At 40.4% G+C, this 24324-nt stretch overlaps 1 protein-coding gene across 6 annotated transcripts in view; it reads right to left on the bottom strand.

Annotated features, from left to right (window-relative positions):
* The window catches only part of PTPRM (protein tyrosine phosphatase receptor type M), a 795639-nt gene that overhangs the window by 270192 nt on the left and 501123 nt on the right, over positions 1-24324 (bottom strand). For all 6 annotated transcript variants that reach the window (XM_058692682.1, XM_058692677.1, XM_058692679.1 and 3 more), the window contains one exon: positions 22250-22352. In XM_058692682.1, coding sequence (XP_058548665.1) covers positions 22250-22352 — 103 coding nt within the window. The remainder of the gene's footprint in view (positions 1-22249; positions 22353-24324) is intronic.

The raw sequence follows: 24324 nt of genomic DNA, 5'->3' as shown, positions 1-24324 counted from the left end.
CCAAAGAAAAATCAATTGTTGTAGAACATCAGAATGATTGCTCAGTACACAGGTGGTACAGTAGGTTCACAGTGTAATGATAATGCGAATTCTGAGTGTGGTGTAAACATAAATAAATAACAACAAGAAATACGACTCTTGCTTCCTAACCTCCTAACATCAGAGACTTTCTATTGGTTATGTTAAGTTGCTCCACCAAATCTGATGTAATTCTCAGTGCATGATGGGTCTGACATGAAAGGACGCACGTAGGGAGCATCTTCCTCTGGGGAAGACAAGAACACATATGGAGATAAAGTGGACTCGGATTTCTTGCCCCCTTCTCCCTGACTTCTTACGTGTATAGTTAGATGTGGCGAATTTAAAATATATCTGCAAATTCTGACACTTCTCCCATCTAGAATGAAATCATGCCATTTGCAGCAACATGGATGGAACTGGAAGGTATTATTCCGAGTGAAATAAGTCAGTCAGAGAAGGACAGATCTCATGTTTTCACACACATGTGGAACTTGAGAAACTTAACAGAAGACTATGGGGGAAGGGAAGGGGAAAAAATAGTTACAGAGAGGGAGGGAGACAAACTGTAAGAGACTCTTAAATACAGAGAACAAACTGAGGGTGGATGGGGGGGGGAGGAGAAAATGGGTGATGGGCATTGAGGAGGGCATTTGCTGGGATGAGCACTGGGTGTTGTATGTAAGTGATGAACCATGGGAAACTACCCCAGAATCCATGAGCATACTTTACACACTGTATGTTAGCCGATTGGACAATAAATTATATTAAAAAATAAAAATAAAAAAATAAAGTGCTTAGGTGTCCAACGACGACAACAACAAAAGAATGGGCTTGGCCAACCTTAATGACTACATACAACGAAAAGACTGTAACAAAGGGATCATCGGTAACTCTCAAGGTGCTGGTCAGAGAAGGCTATGCATCTTCAGCCAGGCTCCCCAGGAGAGCTAGCTTTCTGGGAGAAGAAGCCAGCCACCACGTAAATGGTCCAATGACCCTGAACCTGCCACACCGGAGAGGCCACCTGCAGGCACTCTGCCCTGCAGTCCCGAAGAACTCCCAGGCAACAACTGGCATCACTGACAGCCATGTGCGTGGACCATCTTGGAAGGCTCTGAAGGCGGAGCCTTCAGATGATGGCCATCCTGAGACGCCAAGCAGGAACTGCCCAGCCAACCCTCTGCTGGCCCACACAATCGCCGGAAAATAGAAATGTTCTTCTAAGCTGCTGAGTTTTGGAGTAGTTGGATATGTAGCAAATATTAAAGCAGAATATCAGGTCATACAATAGCAAGAGTAAGGGGTCAAGGTCAAAGCAAAAGATAGCACAATGCAGACAACAGCTGATTCATGAAGAAGTTTAACCTAGTCTGCCACTAAATACATACAGCACTGAGAAAATGTGACTGTTCTCTTGAAATGCCTTTTGTAGGGCTGGGGGGAGGGTGGCATGTGCATCGATCTATGCTCTTATCTGAATTCTGCTAACAACTGGGGTTTTAAATTAACTCCTTTGGGTCTTAATTTGTTTTTTTTTTCCCAATGAAATAAAAGAGTTAGATGGATCTATAAGGTGCATTTTATACTTTTATTCAGCATTTTAGTCAGCATGCAAGAGCTACTCTCAAAAAAATGGATAAAGCAAAGGAATAATTAACTGCTTTCCAAAGGGACTCTCCATTAAATAAAATGATGTTTAACACTGGCTCCCTTTTATCAGCTTTTCCGAGTTGTTTGCTACATGACACTATTTTCAAAATTTCACCTTAGAAACAACTCTGGAAAACCTGTATACCAGACAAAGTGGAAATGTGAAGATACATGTGAAGAAAAAAAAGTTGCAGAAATTATTCCATACAGGAAGTGCTAGGCGGGGAGTCTGGCACATGCAGGCTTTGTTTTCCCCTTTGGATGATGCAAGAACTTGCATTTTGATGATGCAAGCGCCCGTTCCATCCGGGGCTCACAGCTGATGAGGTAGCGGACGTGGTCTCATGACCGTCAGACAAGGCAGTAGTAGTAGCACGACCTGTTACAAGCCCTGGTTAAGGTGCTCATTTGAACCGTCTATGCCACAGGCATCTTCCCCCGCTTTTGCGGTTACAACCGACATACAAACTGGTTCCCACCTACTTCCCATCATCAATTTCAGTACTGTTAGACAGATTCTTCCTCTTTTATCACATCAATGGGGCTACAGATGGAAATTACACCTTTGACCTCAATTCATTCTCCCATCTCTCTCCGAGTCATTAATAACTTCCAGGGAGGACATCCCTGGACTTTGCAGGGAGGCCAGCACCTGACTCGTGTCCTGTTCAGCTCTCGATCCCAACCAGGAACCTCGGTGCCACTGGTGACAGTGATCACTCATTTTTCACGTCTAACTCCTCTGAAAGACTAGCACCGTCGCTTCCACACTGTCCAAGTCCCACCATGTTGAATTCTATCACAAACACCTTGTCCTCTATTCCTTTGCCCTGGCCTGGACCCAAGTTTGTTACTGAAACGGTGTTCTCCCCAACACCCTGAAATACTCTGCTGCTCTCAGCAGATGACCCTATTCATAAAAGGACTGACCCTACCTCATAAAAAGAGTGAGTCCCTCTCTTGAACCCTCTGTCAGGGGCTCATGATCTGCTCCCCGATTGTGATGTACTCTTGCTCTGCACCACACTCACAAAAACATACTTCTTGTAAAGACTAATAATCATTTGTGTCTATCAACACTTCCAAAAACCTCAAGTTCCTGGAGGAAAAGGTCTACAGTTTAGTCATCTCTGTGTCTCAGCACACTTGGAATGAAGTGGGCCATGAGATACATATTTTTGGAGCATAATATAATCCAGAAGTAATTTCTATTTTGTATGCATTATATGTAGTAGTAGGGAAGAAATACATCGGTAATCACAAATATGCTCTGTTTTACTAAAATTTAATACTAAGTTTATTTTGCATTCATTTCTTGAATATCCAAGAGCTAACAGAAGAAGAAATGATCAAGAAACAGGTTTTATGATGAGAGAATGCGGGGTAGATTGTAAGTTTATTCAGGATAACTCAGAATTGAATAATGAGCCCGAGAGAATCAAAAGCTGCCTCTCTGTTTTCCTACCCTCTTCTCAAACCTGCACCTCTCGCTTCCCATCCATCTTTTCCCCAACTCTGCTGTGCGTGTGTTGTGTTGTGAGTGTTGTGTGTGCATTTACTCATTTATTAACTCAAGGAATGTTCTTGAACACCTACTATGTGCCTGGCAGTACTTTAACTTGAACAATTCAATGTTTCACGTTCCCTAAGGACAGAAAATTTTGTTTTGTAATTTAAATACCCTCTAAGTGAATATGGGCAAAAAAAAAAAAAATTGATTTTTCCAAGCAGGAATTTTATGAGGATTAGATGAAAACTTGAGAATTAAATGATCATTTAGTGGACCCCTATTTTAGCCAGCTGGTATGTTATACACTCCACTCCACTCATATTACTTTTTAAATGGTTACCATCTAGTCATCTTCAGATATATTAAAGGAAGAACTAAGTTGACTAGAGCAATTTCAAACCCAAAATGTCTTTTCATCCTGGCTCCACAAGAGAAATTAGATTTGCAAGCATCCAGACCTCAAATCTATTTGCTCTTTAATAATTTAAGCACTGAAAGGTCAAGCAGCTCTTTTCTATTCCCCTTTATCAACGTCCAAGCGCTAATGAAAAATAGCTAAATCCTATCTGCTGCCCAATTGCCACACATTGCTGTCTCCCTGATGGAAATTAACACATTATTGGCACCTAGGTCAATGGCACCTCAACAGAACTCTCTGGCTGATAGGCTTTTCATCGGTGCCAATACCATCATTTCACTAGTGAATTTCATAAAATCTGTGCAACCCCAATTGTAATCTCAAAGAGTAGCTTTGAAAATCTTACTCTTTGAATGGTTTTTCTAGAAAGATTTAACAAAGCAAGTTCTCAAGGATGGAAAACCAAGCAGAAGTTTCTAGCTTAGTGGGCTGACTTAAAATTCTATTATCCTTTTAATGTATTACTCATGCTCCTTTTGTTTATTGAAGTCACACCATGCCTATCCTTATCCCACTCTTCTGGAATTTAAAGTTACATAAAATCTTCCTATCGCTTTTGCAATCTGAAGGCATGATCCACAGTGAAGATGATTCTGCCGAAAATGTGGCATCACTAGATCATAACTTTCGTCTGAAATGAAATTTAATTTAAAGTTTCATTTATGCGAGGCTTTTCTACAACAACACTCTAAGGCTTTTATAAGGAGAATAAGGAATCTGCATTTATATAGACTGGCACACGACGACATATAACCTAGAAAAGAACATCAGAACATCTTTCGTGTATTCTGTTAAACCTGAAAGTTCAAATGTGATGAGATACGTTTGGTGTTTTCTAACTTTGAAGACGTTGAGGAGAAGCCTGCTGTAGAGTTGAAATTGACTTTAAAATTTGGGTCTTAATTCATTTCGAGATTAAACCCTTAGCTGTAAGTCCATTTTTCTTATCCACTTATTCTATTTCTTATCAGCATAAAATACTGGAGGGTTATACAACTGGATAACAGAACAGGGGGTGAGGGAAAGGGGAGAGAGGGAGAGAAGTTAACGATCCATTTCATTGTTGCATTTGCTAATCTTTTAAAGTCTGCACTTCTGATCATTTCAGACTTAGACTTCGAATATTGTTCATTTCATGGTACCTCATAGTGCCTTTTAGTTTAATTTGCAATTTTTGGTAAAACCGTCTCTTCCATATGTACAAAAAAAGAATACAGACTAGCAGTACTATCTTCCTGAAGAGTATTTTTTTTGAGGGTGGGAGGGCGATGGAAAATGAAAGTGTAAATTCTATGCAAAGCACGTAATATAAATGTGTGATTAAAGTTTATTGCCACGCAATAACACAGAATTTATTTTCTCCCTGTTCTTGGTTTGGTCCTTCTCTTTTCGTAAACCTGTCAGCACTTAACTGGAATGACACCCTGATCATTCAAACAGCCTCGTACAACTAAACTAAGTTTTAAAAATACTGTCATCAGTTAAAAGTTAGGGGGGGAAAAGGTAAGTTCACTATGTTCCATGTGCTGATCATCATGACTAGGATTCTTCAGAGACCTTCACGTAACACTCGTAATGCAAGTAGCTGACCTAACACGGCGCCGTTCACTAAATCAGAAATGCCGACTGGCACCTAGTTGTGCACAGACGGTGGGCACTGTGCAACACGCCTCGCAGCCTCGATAGATCTGGGGGTTGAATATTCTACGTCAGCGACTTTAATTTCTCTTTGTCCTGCTCTCTTCTAGGTAAGATTGGCCATAAATTGCTTTGGAATATTTGCGGGCACCACAAATATATTTTATGTTCTCTCAGCCAAGATTCATCATAAGGAGCTAGCCTCGCATCCGCAAGTTACTGTCGTTCTGTGGGTGCGTGTGCGCGTGTGTGCATGCGTGTATCGTGCGTGTGCAAGTGTGCCCGAGCATGCGCCCAGGACCTTGCTGCTCTGCCAGTCAGTGATAAAATCTGATACAATAAAATATTAATTACAGCTGAAAGGTTGGGTGAGAAATATGAAGTCGATTACAGTTCCATATCGTGCACAAAGGACAGGAAGAAAAAATCGTTTAGTTATGGAGGTTTGGGATAATAAAGTAAAAACTAAAACATTAGACTCAGGCTGAGCAGCTCTGTAAAAGGCCACCTGTTATTAATCTTCACAACAGGCACCACATTTCAAGTAAATGAGTCCTAGATGGAACCTCTTTAGGACGGAGTTCTCCCCGTTTTAACAAATGAAGCCGTTTTCCTTTGCAGATTTTATTTCCCCTAAGCTAATCATAATCGAATCATCGCAATTTCATAACAAACATATGATTATAAAAATTATAATTCAAGGTCAGCTACTACTATTACAGTGTGTTTTCTTAAAGAGCACTAGTGATTTGAATAAAAATGGAAACTGAATGCCATCAAAGCCACACTAAATGTTTTCATTACTGCATGTTTGTATTATGTTCAATTCGGAATCTTTCAGTCCCTCAAAGTCCTAAGACTGCAGGCTAGGTAAGCTGGAACAGAAATGCCACCATCAACGAGGCAGGTGAACCAAAGGGGGTACCCTTGAGAGAACAATGAACTGAGAGTCTCCATATCACAGGCAACTGGGTCCAGCTTTGCCACTAAATCATCGACTGACCAGGAAGGTCCTTTCAAGTTCTGACATCTTATGACTCCTGGCACAAGATCAGGCGACTCTCCACATCAATACATGAGAAGAAAATTATTTCATTTCCATGTCCTCCACCCTCCATTTTCACAATATTGATCATGTGTCAAGCACTGTGCCAGGCACAGGGGAAGAAGAAAAGGAGGAATTGGTCACTCACTGCCCTTGTCCTTGAAGACCAGCCTAAGGGCGTCAGAAATAGGTCGCTCCAACAAAGAACTGCTGTGACAGGCACCTGACATGGGTTTGTACGTAACACACACACACATAGCACGTACACAAACCCTAGCGTAACGGGACACAGGGAAGGAGTGACAATGTTTATGCCCAGCTCTTAGAGCATCTGATTCATGGAGGACATCTGGGCTGGACCTAGCGCCCAAACACTCCCACCGCTAACACCCAAATACGGCGGTACTGCCTAGGGCCACCAGCTGTCTCCCAAATTAAACATAAAGGGATGGGAACAGAAAAGCTAATGTCTTTAGATTCCCTACACAGTCCCCATTCTCTCCAACCACTTGTGCAAACAAAGTTCCAACAAGCTTTTCCAGCACACTCACTAATGACTGCCTGCAACAGCTTCCAAGAGCCCACAAGGACTCTACATCCAGAGTACAGAAGACGGCAGGGAGTGGGCTATGCCCAGTCCCGATACCTCCTGAAGTCCTGGCCGGTGTGCCCCAAGGGTTCCCCAAGTTACCTCAAGAGCAACCCCCAGAGTGACAGGGCTTTCCTTACAATTTCAGTACTGCCCAGCTCCCAGCAAAAGTGCACCTTAGGGTGTGACGGCGAGCAGCGTTCCTTGTCTTGAATCCCACAACCTCCAGTGATGCCTGAGGTGAGGGCCAAGCACCTAGCAGTCTCTGCTCTCTGGGGGCGGGAGGGTGAAGACGCCCATGGGCACACAGTCCTGCGCTCTGTTCCATTCTACCTCTCTCCAAATCACTGTCAGGCAAATTTGCAAGTACTCTTCCTGCCCTGTATAATCACTCCTCAGGTTACGAGATGCACAATGTCTTAATTTTAGGACTGCAATTGATACCCATTTTCATCACGCAGGTCACATCAAAGTAACTCCAGGTGGGCGTTGCTGTGCTTTGGCGGGGGGCGTGGCTGCAGAGTTTGGGCCTGAGAACCGTCTCGGCTGTCCCTGTCCACAGGCAGCCTCTCTCTGCAGAAGGCCTAGCTGAGCACGGGGGCGGGGCTCACTGGTGCACCTGCCCTGGAGGCCCAGGTAATAAGACTGGCGCTCTGATCTAATACACAGAATCCTTCAGAGGAGATTATGTTGAGGAGAAGAACATTTGAAAAATAGGGGGAGGAAAGCTGCGCACTATATTTTCATGCACAAAAGCAAGTTTGAAATGGAGTTTGAGGGAAAGTTAAATTAAGTTTCATTGTATAAACGCTCAAATTCATCTACTCTATTATTATTATCTTCCCCTGCCATTTTTAAAGCTTCTTTTCAAGGGTTCTTGAAGAACAAACTTAGTTTCCAAAATGAATTTTCAAAGAGATGACTGACATTGTCATCCTAGAAGCAACATTAATAAAAATGATCTTTGTTTCCCGGCAGTAAAGGAATCCAGAGTATTATTTTTTAATACAATAAAATTCACCTAAAATCAGGTGGGGGATGGATGGTAGTGGTGGTAATAAGAGATTTAGCACCTTTTGTTAACACACACTGTTGCAACTCAGCTATAATAAGTAATAAAAAAAAAAAAACCCAAGCCAATATAGCAATAAAAAATTGAAGTTTTACCATTGAATGACATTTTGGTCTTTGTGACTATGGGTATCCCGATGAAAAAAGAAAAAACAAATTAGGTAGGAAGTCAGATATTTAGAACTCTTTTTCTAAAACAATTTTAGCACCAGATAGAGTCTTTCAAAAAGTTCAAACGCTGGCAAAAGAACATTTAGCCCAGAGGGTTTATGATGGTCCTGCAGTTCTCATTTCTTCAATAAATAAAAGGGAACAATTAAGAAGCCACTAATAAGCATTTTAAAAGAAATGGTATCTTTTTTCTTGATTCTCTGGAGACAATTAAGAATGGGGAACTGAAGGAGAACATGCACATCAACAAAAAAAGACTGATTAATTTGATTACAATGATCTAATACACTAAAGCAAATTTGTTTAATCCATGTCCGTTGAGTGTTTGAAACTGTACCGTTAAACATTGAGTAAATCAAGGGTGCCTGGGTGGCTCAGCTGGTTAAGCCTCCAACTTCAGCTCAAGTCACAATGTCACAACTTGTGAGTTCGAGCCCCGCACTGGGCTCTTTGCTGATGGCTCAGAGCCTGGAGCCTGCTTCAGATTCTGTGTCTCCCTCTCACTTGCTGCCCCTCCCTCACTCATGCTCTGTCTCTGTCTCTCTCTCAAGAATAAATAAACATTAAAAAAAAAATTAAACACTGAGTAAATTATAATGGAGTTGGGCTTCACCAAAAAAGAAGAAGAAGAAGAAGAAGAAGAAGAAGAAGAAGAAGAAGAAGAAAACAATAAGAAAAAAAAACCCTCCTAAAATTAAGTAACAGGGATAAACCCCAAAGATTCTGATGATCATAATTTAAATTTAAAGGTGTAATTAATATGTTTCTTAACGCTAGAAGAGACAATGAAGACAGGATATTAATTTGTGGAGTGGTTCATCCATGCAAAGGAAGGTGTAACCAGTCTGGTTCCAGAAAGAATCTGCAGGGAAGATGTCTGAGGGCTGAGGAGGGGACGGGGTGGCGGGGGGGGGGGGGACTCCTGGGAGGAAGCAGGTGCCTGAAGTTCACATGGCTTCGCTGGTCATGTGATGCTGTGCAGGGGAGAGTGCTGGCTGTTCACCTCCACAGACCTCACTTCCTCCCGTGCACAAGGATGCTGGCATCTGACAAAAAGTCTGCTCTTGACGATTAGAAATCACCTCATAAAGGACCAAGCATCAGCCTGATGCATTATATAGCTACTCATTCCAAGTCTCAATGATTATTCGTTTTTCATTATCATAATTATTTTTCTGGGATGACATACTGCTCAGATCATAACTGAGGTTCAGGAATATCATAGTAGGACCTGGGAAATTTCCCAAGACGTGGGCAGAAGAAAAGGGGCCATCAGGTTATCTAGTTATTGTTATCGCCATCATTAGAGGCCAGAATCACATCAATAATAAATAAGTAAAGCTTTCCTATGTTGGGCAGATAACATCTGTGCTGATACCATCCATTTGCTGACTGTCATTAATTCTCTCATGTCCTCTGAGGTAGGTTCTTACTCACATCTAATTGATGAGGAAGGAGCATGAGACTCAAAAAAGCTACTTCAACTTGTCTAAGGTTACAGCACAAATAAGCACCGGGATGTAAACCCAGGACCATCAAACTGCACACTGTGGTTGGCGGCATTGTTTACGATTCTGAACACCTTTGTGCCCTCCTTCCCAGGAAAGAGCTATTATTTGTAACTACTCTAGCCAATAGTGGTTGATGGAACCAAGGGTCTTCTGAAACTTCGATGCTTTTACAGAATGAATGTGTATTATTAAAACCACACACACAGTTCTTACAGCTTCCATAAAGTTACTGTCAGAATATGGGTTACCTTTAGAACATAGATCCTATTTAAGTGATAATCACAGTATATGGGCATAAAAGTTAAAGGGAAGTGATGCTTAGAAATTTGAAGTTTATGGGGCGCCTGGGTGCCTCAGTCAGTTGAGCGTCTGACTGTTGATTTCAACTCAGGTCATAATCCCAGGGTCATGGGATCGAGCCCCATGTTGGGCTCTGAGCTGAGAATGGAGCCTGCTTAAGATTCTCCCTTTCTGTCCCTCTGCCCCTCTCCCTCACTTGTGTTCATGCTCTCTCGAAAACATAAGCGCATACATACATAGATTTAAAGTTTTATTACTAAAAGCATGATATAAAGGAAACAAGACTAAACAGCAATCTAGCCAACATGCTTTGTTAAGCAAATACTGATATCATAGCTTTTACCCCTTTATTTTATTTTTTTAAATTTATTCTTGAAAGAGAGAGACAGACCATGAGCAGGGGAGGGGCAGAGGGAGAGAGGGACACAGAATCGGAAGCAGGTTCCAGGCTCTGAGCTGTCAGCAGAGTCTGACGTGGGGCTCGAACGCACAAGCCGTGACATGACCTGAGCCAAAGTTGGACACTTTACCGACTGAGCCACCCAGGCACTCCAGCTTTACCCCTTTAAAACAAAATTTTTTTGATGTTAGTTTTGAGAGAGAGAGAGAGAGAGAGAGAGAGAGAGAGAGAGAGAAAGCACACATACACCAGTAGGGGAGGGGCAGAGAGAGGGAAACAGAGGCTATGAAGTGGGCTTCATAGTCAGTGCACTGACAGCAGACAGCCCCATGTGGGGCCCAAACTCACAAACTGAGAGGTCATCACCTGAGCTGAAGTCAGGTACTTAACCGAATGAGCCACCAAGGTGCCCCCATAGTTTTACCCTTTTTGAGCACTTAAGTTTACAAAGAACTGTTGCCTGTATCAGTCTTCATGACAATGCTGTGAGACAGGCAGAGCATGTGATGGACTCCAATGTTAGAACCGAAGAAAGATTCGAAAGTTCACAGGATGGCCCAAGCTCACAAACCCAAGGCTTCTGGTCCATGCTGAGTGTTCTTTTAATTAAAAAAGAAAACATTTTTTAACGTTTATTTTTGAGAAAAAGACATAGTGCAAGCAGGGGAGGGGCAGAGAAAGAGAGGGAGACACAGAATCGGAAGCAGGCTCCAGGCTCCGAGCTGTCAGCACAGAGCCCGATGCAGGGCTCGAACCCACAAACTGCGAAATCATGACTGAGCCGAGGTTGGACGCTTAACCAACGGTGCCCCTGAGTGTTCTTTTAACTAGATGAAGTCCTATGAATGATTTACATTTAGAAATACCAGATTCCACTCACTCTAAGTAAAACTTCGGTCATTTGGAGAAAACTGCACGTGTACCATGGAGGCACCTGCCAGCCTCCTTCCACCCAATAGCCTCTGTGTTTGGTGGGAGTCATGGCGCCGAAACACCCACCCAGGTGACCTGGTAACTTTCTACCAGGATACCTCGTGGGCCAATTTTCCTTCCTCTGTGGCCAAATGTGTAAATGCAATCATATCTCTGCCCCATTAAAAATCCTACAGTCCCGTGATTTATGTGTGTTGAGGGTGGCAGGTGGGCAGAAGAGGGAAGAAGGAAGAAGATTCTACGCTAAAAATATATCAAAGCTACCTGGCATATTCTCAGTGCTGAGCGTATATTTACATCTTTTCAGCCGGAGGATGGCCTGAAGGGGAGGCTGACCCGGGAAGGGACTGGATGATAGACGCCTTCCACATTAAACAAAGTCTGGAACTATCCTGAGGGCAGTGGCGAAACCCTGATGGATTTTGAAGCCAAAGAGCCAAAGACCCCTGCAGCCACACTGTGCAGTGGGAACTGGAGGGCCGAGAAAGGCAAAAGCATGAGCTAAGGCAGTGATGAGTAAAAGAAAAAAGAGGGTGTCAGTGACCTTGAGAAGTGAGAAGCAGGATAGTATCCAAAGGAGTCAGTGCAGATGTGCAAGATTATAGGGACTGTCCTGATGGAATGTGAATTTGGAGTAATGGCTTATTTGAAAGTGGCTTTTCTGAATTTCTCTTCTAGTTAAAAAAAAAAAACAACAACAACGAATTGATTCAAGGGTAAAGATAGGGTATTCTTTCATGCTTCTGTGCTATACGGATGGGACATGGTATTTAACTTTTATTTAGGGATGAAAATATACATTTAAAATCCTTCTCCTTCCTGATACGTCCAACCAGTTAAAAGGAGATCTCAGTCCTTTGGCTTCTTATCTATGAAAGTTTCAGTGATAATTACTTTTGCTCAACAAGAAGATGAGGTTCAATTCAATAAACATTTATTGCACACTTAATTAGGTTTGAGGTACTGAATGATATTCAGGAACTAAATTATGAAAATCATTTTGTGATCATTTTGCATTTTCTATTACATTTACATATATTTTACATAATGATTACCCCAGGAAAATGCTCACTTTCAGCATTAAATGCATAAATCTAATTAATACTCCTGAGTGCTGGTCAAACCTCATTCTTCTGTATGTGTGTGTTTTTAATTGTGTTTACTAAGATGACCACTGTTTACATCTCTTTACTTTCTCATGTTCCAGGCTTTTCTACAGGTTGTTCCTCTTCTGGGTGGACCTACACCTGTATCTAACCCCCCACTGGCCACCTTCTACTTCTCTTTTGCGTTTCAGCTTAAAGAGCGTATCCTGATCCCCTGTTGAGATTTTGTCCTCTGTTTGATGCTCTTTGAGTACTCTGGACTTTTCTATCCAGCTTGATCAGTAGATATTTGGTGAAAGAAGGAAGAATGAACAAATAATGGCCAAAGGTCAACTGTGAAATTTCCTATAACACTTTGCAAGGCTAGAACTGGCAAGAATTTTAACTCGAGACGAATAATTGCAGAGAACGCTTATCACTTCTCATTGAGCAGAAAGCACAGCATTGACACTGGTCAGGAAAACACTTTCAGGGCAAAGCAGAGAAGCTGAATGACTGGGACACAGAACAACACAAAAGGGATGTGGTGATACGGGAAAACTCACATTGCTCCCTATCATTCTGCTACCAAACAGGTTGAGGAACTGAGTGGTAATTAAGTAGCTGAAAACCAAATACAGGTGACCTTCAGGCACCATATAATAATACACTTAATAAAATCATTTTTGATGAAACAGAAGGCATGTCAATATTTTCGTGTGCTTTGATGTTCTCGCCATACACAATTATAGTGAAGGTATTTATAAGTGCTGGTTGATGAAATGTTTCTGCTGAAGAGGATGACGCAAGACATCGTTCCTTATATGGCTATGCTCCCAAAATAGGAAGTGCCGTCACATGAGGAAAGTGGTCAGATCGTCTCTGGGTCCCTCCTCAGCTCTGAAAGCAAGTGGCTATAAGCAGCACTCCCTGTTGGCTTTCTCTCTCTGTCCCATATGTGACTTGATCAGCCTCTTAGAGAACCTGGGATCTTCTCTCTCAACTATATGTGATTTTAGCACCTTAAAAAAGTAAAAGGGAGGCATCTATATTCAAATCAATTAGTCTTTGTCAGAGTTTCCAAGATCCTCACTCCCCAAGGCTATCAGTCTTAGCTCACAACACCTGTAGAAATTCACCCCTTAAATTCCCTGGAATCAATAACTGTGATTAGGAAGACCAGCAGCTCCTGAGAGCAAATGGCATGGCAGCTTTGTGTTTCATAACTAAGGGGATGCAGTGTTCCGTTCAAGGCATTTGCAACCTTTTGGTGTTCTGCATATACAACTAAGACTACTTGTCAATGATTTCACTGTTAACATTTAGATGGACCAGATAGATGGGGGAAAGACACATCATGTCTGTGGAAAATGAGATCAACCTGTATGCCTGCCTCTGTCACCCTGATGGATGGTTTCCAGGCGGGTGGTCAGTCTGGAGCGGGGAATGTGCACAACTACTTCCTCTCACCTTTGGGAGACAGCATGAATAGCTTTTGGCCACTACTGTACGTGACATTCAAAGGCTTTCACGTAATCTGTAGTTCCGATCTCAGGAACCTATCTTTTGAGAGACAAGCATGGGTTCCTTTGGGCATAGCAGAAACGAGTTATCACATGATCAAACATTCGGGTCTTCCCTGGCCCCAGCCGAGAACTAGCCACGGCCACCCACTAAGAAAGATCCAGAAGCTTCTCAGCAACGGATTAATAATGCCACATTCTACTGCTTATGAAAATCGATATTTAAAAATATTCATACAATTAACAATTTCCAGGAAGTTACTAGATAGTCACTGCCAAGATTGGCTTTAAATTTCTAGTATTCTAGTGTCTACTTTAACAATACTCTAAACAGTTCATATCACCGATTGCTTTGGTTAGTTAATAATGCTTTTTCCTCTAAAAAGGACTAAATGTTTTTGATTCCTTTAGATCCTGTCTCTAATAAAAATTGGCATGTGGCACTTACCAGACCCCTTCCCTTCATGCCTATAGGTGAGCTATGTCTTAACTGGGCCCAGTCAAAGGAACAGCGGGAGGGCTCAGCACATCCACCAGCTGCACTTGCTGGGAAGCTCTCCTATGTTCCTTCCCTGGCTAATCCCATCCCCCATTGCAGGGCTGATCTTCCTTACATTTTTCTCCCTTGCCACTCACTGCCTGAAGGCTACATCTCTACTCCTGGGCGTGGAGCAAAAAGGTGCCCAATCTAGCCCCGATCTCCCTTGTGGCTCCCCAACCTCCCCATCCTCCACTGTAGCTGTAACACCCTTCCCATTCCCAGATGAGGCCAACTTGCTCAGTCCTCCCTGGCCTTGTGGAATTCATCTGTCTTGCCCCTTATTTATTCCCTGCCATACACTTACCCCGCCCTGCAAATACCTCCCCATGACATACATACATGACCAACCTTGGGCAATATCCAGCTGCAAGATTCAGCTGCTGGGCTCCAGAGCTCGCTCCTCTGAAGCCTTACCTGACCCTCCTGTGTACAACCCCTCCCCTTGGGTTCACTATGCCATTACTTATCCCTGCAGTAGGGGGAGAGAGGACACACTGGTCGCATCTAGATTGCTAACTCCTGAAGAAAAGAGCCCCTAACAGGCTCCTCTGTGTTCCCAGTACTCAGTAAAGTGCCTGGAACCTAGTGAGCGCTTAATAACTATAATCCTAACAACTCCCTGAGATAAGGTGATATTACTTTGGTCTGCAATGATGAGAGACCCGAGGCTCACAGATGTTAAGAAATGTAGTCACATAGTCATAGTCACGTAGTCACATAGTCACACAGGTAGTTGTTAAGAGAGCTGGGATTTGAAATTACGTTTATTTAACTTCAGAGTATGTCCTTTCCCTATATCCTGCGGCTCATTTTAAAAGTTAGGTCCACGATTTATGTGACACATAAAACAGAGTAATTACTTGAATATTACTCTTTCTTTTTTAGAATATGCCAGAGGAGGAAAGAGTGATTCTGCCTGCCTAACAGGCATGACACCTGAAAGTATCTTATGTTTTCCTCCACAATGATCTTGATCAATTATTGATAGATTCAGTAGTTTCTAATTAATGTAGGGCAAAGCGTTGTTTAGATATGGAAATTATACATGGATTTATAATAGGCTAATTTAATATGAAGCTACTTTTAAATTTATTACAGAAGATTTGGAACTTAAGGTAAACTGCATTGTGAGGTTTTACATTATAGTTTTTCCTTTCTCAAAATAATAGTCATTCCAACAAGAAAAGGGATACAATTTGGGGGAATAAATAATTAAAAAATATATCTGCAAATCACTATTTAACTGGTTCCTCTGACCCAAGATCAAATTCTTGGACAACTCTATTCTGAATAAAAAGATAAGTTTTAGAATCTAGGGAATAAATTCTAACATATTCTAACATAATCCTAATGATTGTACCATAAAATGGTACTTGAATCACAAGTATTTTTTTCTTTTTTTAAGGAAGGGGAAGAAGAATCAGATTCTTCAAAGGTGAACAGAACATTAGACACCATTGGGCCAAGCAAGTTCCATGTCTCAATGACTCTCCATTGGTGCCATATTGTGAATTTCACTTTCAGGATGGTTATAAATAGAAGACCCATTTCCTTTTGTTCTATAGTTAACTTTATTCAGCAGAGCTGGCCATAACCATAATTAGGTAATGATTCAGGGGCCAATAGGGAAACATATAACCTTTTTAAAGACTTGTACGACAGAAATGGAGCAGGGAAGAGTTCATTACCTATTTATAATATCAATTCCCAAAGACTTGCAAATGCATACATAAATAGGTAGCCAGATATAACCAAAATTTAACATGTAGTAGAGATACCAGGATTTATTGTAATGCTATTATTTATGACTTTATTGATAGAGACAATTGTTAAATCCTTAATTTATTTTTCATGTAAAATTAAGATATTAGATTTGAAAAAAAAATGACACAAACAAAGGAAAAGCTAGCGAACTAGAGTTTGTCCTATGTGGGTATGTGGGGGGGGAGGGGGGAGGGGCGGGGGACACACCACAAACCGTCTACTGACACAGTTTGGAAGTACTGCAGTAGAAAAACACTTATGTGGCATTAGTATGTGTGAAATACAGTTTGGAGTGTTGTTGTTGTTTTTAAACACTACTTCATTAATCCTCACAAGAACATCATCATGTTGATTTGCTCAAAGGCTCCTTGCATGAAGCAGAAGAAAACGAGATGCCCAAGCAGGTGGTGTTCATAGAGTAAAAATGTCTTTCCTTGGACTTACTGATGGCAGACAATCAAATGGATTGTTGCTGTCTTAAAAAAAGTCTTTTTTTTTTTTTAATTGGTCTTTGGTCTTTACATCCTAATATAAAACTTTCTAAAGTATAATTAATTGTATGCCAACAAGTATAATTTCTAATATAGGAAACATCTTTTTTTTTTTTAAGTTTATTTATTTATTTTGAGTGAGAGAGAGAGAGAGAGTGCATGAGAGCTGGGGAGGGCAGACAGAGAGAAAATCCCAAGCAGGATCTGTTCTGTCAGCATGGAGCCTGACATGGGGCTCAAGCTCACGAGCCGTGTGATCATGACCTGAGCCGCAATCAAGAGCTCTACGCTTAACTGACTAAGCCAGGTGCCGCTCTAACATAAGAAACTTCTTAAAACAAAATGCATGATTATCTCCTATCATTTATTAGTCATAATGATCTCTTTCCCTGCTTTTACTGTCAAAAGATCTGTGTCTCTGTCCATCTGAGGTGGCAGTTTTCACAGACTCCCTGACACTTTCTTGCCGAATCCCTTTAAGAAAAACTTCTATGTGACAACCAGCTGGGAACATGAGTGCAAGCTGATGGCCACAAAGAAGAATAAATCTCATTTTCCATACAGCTCGAGGATGAAATCAGACATTTCTAGGAAGTGTAACAAATTTTCTTAAAACCCATACAATTGCTTTACTGACTATTTATCCTCAATGGAATGAAAACCTGTCCTTCACCTTGTTCTAAGAACACAGCACAGAGTTTTCAAGGAAAAAATGCTCGGTTATGAGAAAAAGTAGCATCCTTTAATACATTTTTAATTATCTGTCTGATTTGTTTCAAAAGAATATTTGATGAATAGTTTGGGCAAATCAAGCAATATTAGAAGTTAACAATGAAGCACTAAGATCCGTGCACGTTTTGCTGGCTAACTACCTAAGACAAAGCAGCATCAGGAAAAAATGACAGGAGATAAATGAAAACATCACATATTGGTAAAGTCTCCCAGGGTAATGAATTCAAGGTGAAATCTAGTTAATGAAAATCTGGCCACATTATATACAAGTAAATAAATTCTCGATTTATATATGAAGCTGAAGTTTTCATATGGTACGTTTTTTTTTTTTTCCAAAAAAAAAATCACAAGTATTGTGGATGAATAAAACATGTATGCCTGTCTTCTACTAGCAGAAACTATTTCCTATCTCATTTGAATCTTACTTGCCAGGACCCATGCTTTAAAAAAATAAGGCAAAATATTTCTTTCATTCCTTCCTTATGCCCTCATCTCTTCCCCATTCATAATGCAGTGAAGTTCCTATTTGCTTTGAGATTGTGGCCCTGATTCTCAGCAATGGGAACTCGTCACAAATTGCTTTTTGTTTTTATTTATTTATTTATTTATTTATTTATTTATTTAAAAAATTTTTTTTCAACGTTTTTATTTATTTTTGGGACAGAGAGAGACAGAGCATGAACGGGGGAGGGGCAGAGAGAGAGGGAGACACAGAATCGGAAACAGGCTCCAGGCTCCAAGCCATCAGCCCAGAGCCTGACGCGGGGCTCGAACTCACGGACCGCGAGATCGTGACCTGGCTGAAGTCGGACGCTTAACCGACTGCGCCACCCAGGCGCCCCATGTTTTTATTTATTTTTATTTATTATTCGTTATTTTTTTTTTACAAATTGCTTTTTAGCTATAACTGTCGAGGAAGCGTTCATTGCAAAGACCACCATAGTATAAGAAGTTACCAATGACAAGAAAATTACAGCATTAAAATAATTAGGACTAGCTTTGTTAGAAGAACAAGGTGTGTATTAGCATGTTTCAGCCATCAGTTTTAATGTTTTGGTTGTTGCTGCGATGACTGCCCACCTCCCATCCCCATGGACAGACAACTGTAATAGATGTTTTCCCCACTTGGTAGTTTCTCCTGAATGAATGAATCAAAGAATGAGTACTTAAAATGGCAATTTTCTAACATTTTACTGAAATGAATATCCGAACGTTTAATTAACATATTCAAGCACTGAGTTTTAATTAAGAAGACATATAGCTCCCACACATTTATGAATAAATTGAAGCAACAATGCCTAAAGAACAAAAATGAGAGTCATTTGAAAACACCATCACCCAAGGCTCAACCATGTGATGGAGTCTCATGCTGTAGACCATTAGAACGTATAAAACATCATTAATGAGGGATATTGCACATAGCAGATATATATCACAAGAGTAAAATCACAGAGAGCATATTTGTTAGTGCAAGAAAAGCACACAGTTTGTGTAAAACTCATCCTTTATTTAGGGCTGCTATTTTGCTGGCAAATTACGAGGATTTTCTCTGTTGGATTGTGTCTGCATGTAATGAACAGTGGAGAGAAGAGAGAGAAATGAGGTGATTCTAAATGAGTCAAAGAAAATTAAGCTTTTCCTTGTCTTATTAAAGAAAAAAAAAATTGAATCCATGAACAGACATTAAAATTCTGTCCCAGGTGCTAGTTTACTAGTTGGAATGATGGAATTTGTGCTCTTCCTGGCCATCTCGGGATTTAAATAATTTTATGTGACAGAGCTGATGTGCTGATCAATAAAAAGACAACAATCGTTTACATGGAGAGTTTAGTGCAATTTTAAGAATCTGCATTAAGCAAAACGAGTGCTTGTAGTGGAATTAATGCAGAACCATCTTACTTAGTGAAGTGCATAAATGAAGTGGGACTGAATTTTTAACACCAATGATTATGGATTAAAGAAAACTCAAATCAATTGAAAGAATTGGTTTTGGAAATCGCACAATGACAGTATTTTTGAGCACATAATACTGTGCAAAATCCAGGAAAGCAAACAGATGTTCACTTTCATTTCCCTCCTTCTTCTAGTATTTATCTTATCATTTGGGAAAAGCTTTCTTGTATTGCAGTTTGATTACATGTGCATTTTGCAAATTTCCAGATGTGTTCAAATGTTTTAATCTACATTATGGCTTTATATTTTAGGTCCCTATGATTCCCTAATCAGAGTTCTTATTTCTCTAAGCATTAAATGAAATTGAAAATTTTCATATACCCCATTTAGTTTGAGAGTATTATGGATATTTTTTCCAAACTAGTCTTTCTAGATATTGGTCTTGCATCAACTCAATAGATAATCAGTCCCATTATGTTGTACTATAATACCAAATCCCTTGGAGAGAATATTCACTTTTCTGCAACAAAACAAAACAAACAACTTTTTGACAGGTGAGGTCGAGATAATTTCCCTTCTCCAATTTGTGCCAATCAGATTTACCCATTTAAGATAAGAGAAGCATCCTTTCACTTAAGGTCGTATCTGTAGTGGGTTTGCCTGTAATGTTTACTTAATAGTATCCCATAAGAACTGATTCTGAATCTAGCATAGATTTAGATGATGAACATAGACAGTACATTTATTAATTTCAAGATGCTAACGTTGTGGGAGAAGACATAATAGAGACAGAATGAAAAGTGACCCTGGCAAATTCAAGGAATGTTTAGCCAATAACAAGATGATGTCTAATCAATGATGAGCTTGGAAATAGAGCATCAAGACAGCTGTGGAGGAGGGTGTGCTAACATAAACTGAAATCTCAGCCGAGTCAGAGACTGGCCCTCATGAAATGATATAAAACTGTGGTGAAGCCAGATATTTTGGACACTTGGATAAGCATCTGAATGTGCATTTTTATAAAATAATAAAAAAGAGCCTGAGGATATCTCCAATGAACTATTTAGGGCTCCAGAGTCTCCAAAAACAACTAGAAAGGTGTGAACGAAAACAACAAGGCATATGATAGAAAACACGAATAGTAGTTTGGAATGCAAGAAACACTTTAAAAAAAAATAAGGAAAGGAGAATTGGGGAGGGGGCTGATATAGATTGCCCAAAGGAATATTATTTGAAAACTCAGAAAGATCAACACAGAGACATGGATGAAAATCTGACTGAAAGGGTTTGAAGGAAAGAGGCGAGAAGAATAGAAAATGAAAAGGAGTTTATGTGAGAATAAAGTAGAATCGGAAATAACTAGCTGTTTTGGAGAAATGGTTAGGATTTCAGATTCCTTCCATTTGGAGGCATTGAAAGTGAGTGGCCTCTACCCTTTCATTTTATCATGATGTTTCTGGAGAACATTAACCCCTGTCCTAAAAGCCCACAGTGCTGAGTCTGGGCCCCTGTTAAACTGGTCACAAGAAAATGACGCTCTCAAGGCCATGGCCAGAGCATCAATTTATCATTTAATAACACTTCAGCTTTCCGGAGTGAAACCAAGTCTGACTCACAGCCATAGGTACACCTGGATCTCAGCCAACCATCTAATGAGCGTGTGGCTTGGGTCATTCAGAATAGGCCACGCAACAACACTGCACTCAAGTCAACCCAAAGGGCCAAGGTAGTGTCGGTGGCTATACTTTTCTAGCAGTAATAGTATCTTAAATTCGTAAGAAAGCATTCACTTACTTCAAGGTGTTCTCACAAACTGCACTTAGGAATGAATGGTAGTCCTAAATCCCTTACGTGAACTACTACTATGTTGAGTAACTCAACAACAGAAGAGACTAAAATTATGTAGATTTTTCAAATGCAAATTTCTGTGGTTCTACCCTAATCTGACTTTACCATCAATTAACGCTATTCCGTTTTTACTCTTGACTCTGTGAATTGAAACTTGCACATATCTAATCAGGTAGAAAGAAGTCCAACTGATTGTCCTCTGATATTGTAGTGAAAACGTGATCCAAAAGAGCTGGGTTTCAAAAGGTTAATGGACTAAAACTCTACAAAAAGATTATGGCAAATAATCCCTACATAGCCTTAAATGGGAATGTAAATGTTTCCTTGGAGTATGTTCTTCAAAATAATAGGTTATTTTGAAGGGGATCTATTCTGATAGTACAGAATATCTAAATCCCTCTGAAACAAGTAGAAATTTCCTTTATATAGATTAATGAGCTTATGACAAGTTCATACTCAAGAGTTATTCAGGCATTCCTTTGCTCCCTCCTAGGAAGAATAAATTTATCTTATTCATTCACTGTACAAGTTACACTTGGTAATATCTCAGCTGTATAAATCATCATGGAATGAGAAATGGGGCCTACCTGTTGGTAATAAATATGTTCAAATAAAGACTTCACAATGCTCTTTCCAATCATCTGCTTCTTTTAAAAAAACAACTATATACCACTTATCCAATGGACAAAGTAGCCCATTTACCATAAGTTAAGTGACTTAAAACCCCAAGTAAACAAACAAACAAGCAGAAAACCCACAAACGTCCATTTAAGGAGTAGAGCTCAGGATAAAAATGTCATCTGCCCTTGGGTAACTAAATTTCAGCAAGCAATTACTTTTTAGAACTACAGCCACCTCTCCACAGACTAAGGCTTTTGTTCCTTATCTTCAAAGAACAATGCACTTGCATCTGAATCAAACTCCATACACAATACTTGGTCACCCCAGTTCAAAGCACTTTCCCTTTCTAATCTAATTAGAGCTAATAAAGATACTGGCTTTACAAGCTGACTGATGTTTGTAGCAAAACCCCAGAAAACACGTTCAAGAAATTAATCAATTTGATTTTAGTTCCTATCTCTCTAGAGCCAGCCCACCCCTCCTCTGCTCAGTACCTGACAGGTGCGCCCCGGCTGTGTGCAGGTTTCAGCATGACTGTCACTGTGTTGTCCGTTTGATTCAAAGGGGTCTCCAGTTCATAAGCCGGCATAGAGGGTGCTGGGGGAAGAATGTGTGAGATGGGAGACTCATTATATTCCTGGTTGATCTTTTCAGTTTCCTTCCTAGTTCCATTTCCAAAGAACATGAAGAGCACAGTGCACTTAAATTGCAGCTACGAACCAATGACGGGCAGCCTTTACATACATGCCCTACACAGAATACGAGGAAGCACTTCTAGAACCAATATATGTTGACTTCTTTCATGTTGCATTTAAGTTGGGTGGGAGTGTGAGGGGGCTTGGGTGGTGTTAGTTAATATTATGTCTTGATGTGCATTCTCGCTGAATGGATGTAGTCAGCGAGCTGTGGGCTTAGAATCTGTGTACTTGTTGGTAGGAATGCTTTTCTTTAAAAATGACTTTAAATGCAAATTTAAGAAACAATCACTAGGATCGTAAGACTGAACATTATAGCTCTCCCATCTGAGTCAAGGTGGAAGGCTGTGTGGGCCAGAGATCCATCTAGGGATCTGCAGAGGACTACAGGAGCCACGGAGGCTTGCTGAAATCAGTGACCACTAGTGGGCTCTCAGGGAGAGCAGCAGGTGGAGAAGACACAGGAACTGAAGTAAGAGAGGCCTCGGTTGGACTTTTTGTTGTTTTGTTTTAATCAGCACAAGAGCTGAGGCACATCAATTATCTCTGGAGCTTCAGTTTACTCTTCTTTCAAAACAGGAGAAATTACCCTCTAGGGTTATCATGGGAATTCAAAGAGATAATAAAGGGAGTCAGGCAAATATAATTCTACAAATGTTAGTTCTTTTTCTCCACTCCACGTGAATCCTATTTCCATTTCCTGGGATTCTTTGTTTTCTAGATTGTTCAGTCTTATTATGAGAAGATAACGACAGAGCTCTTTAGTAATTTTGTCATCGCCATGGACAAGAGAAATCATTTCGTGAAGCCTGTGATGTGGGAGGGCACACAGTCTTTTTAAGACCCACAGGTGTAGGTACCTGATGAGAACGCTGGAGATCAATTTTTTTTTTAAATACAGATTTAAAAATCTCTTATATATAAAAAGCTTTTATGTAAAAGACATGGGTTATATCTCATTTCCATTTATTGGATTTTCTCAGCATTAAAAATTAACTCCAATTCTATTAAAAATTAACTCCGATTCATAACACAGAATTACATTTTGTATAGAGAATAGTTCTCTATTTGAGGTCCACGAAAGTAGAAAATTGGGGCCCATAAACTGTAATTTTCTTTGAACTATAAAAATCAAATAGTTATTCTTGATGAGTCTGCAGGCTAACTAAAATGTCAACTGTCTTTGTTTCTGGATAGAACTGTATGAACTTGCTGGGCTAACAGCGGTCAGACTCGGATCAACCAGAATTTTTATATAACAAAAGTAGCAAAAAATGAATTATTTTTTCTAAAAGAACATCCTCTTTAAGATAATGATCTTTAAGGGGTGCCTGGGTGACTCAGTTGGTTAAGTGTCCAACTTTGGCTCAGGTCATGATGTCACAGTTTTTGGGTTCGAGCCCCACGTCAGGCTCTGTACTGACAGCTCGGAGCCTGGAGCCTGCTTCAGATTCTGTGTCTCCCTCTCTCTCTGCCTCTCCCCTCCTCACACTCTGTCTCTCTCTCTCTCTCATTCTCAAAAAATAAACATTAAAAAAAAGTTAATAATCTTTGAAATACAGTTTCCATAGGAGAAAATTACCAAAAAGTGGTGGTGGGGGGGGGGGGGCAGGGGCCTGGAGATACATATATTTGCACACATTCCCACCTTATTCTCCATCATAAATTCAAGCAGCAGTGATATCATCTTAATTACATCCAAGTATCAATGCACTTAATCAAGATCAGAGAAGGAGCACATGGAAAATTACAACCAGAAACCGTATTTTCTGATTCCAAATCTAGTGGTTTCTCTATTTGCTCAGCTCTATAAACTATGCCATTTTCCTACCCTCCCAAAGACTTCTTCCTCTTCTTCCAACTCCCCGTATTGT

This window comes from Neofelis nebulosa, chromosome 11 (genome assembly GCF_028018385.1).
Source record: "Neofelis nebulosa isolate mNeoNeb1 chromosome 11, mNeoNeb1.pri, whole genome shotgun sequence".
NCBI classification, from domain to species: Eukaryota; Metazoa; Chordata; class Mammalia; order Carnivora; family Felidae; genus Neofelis; species Neofelis nebulosa.
The sequence above is the reverse complement of the archived record's forward strand: the minus strand, read 5'-3'. Positions and strand labels throughout refer to the sequence as shown.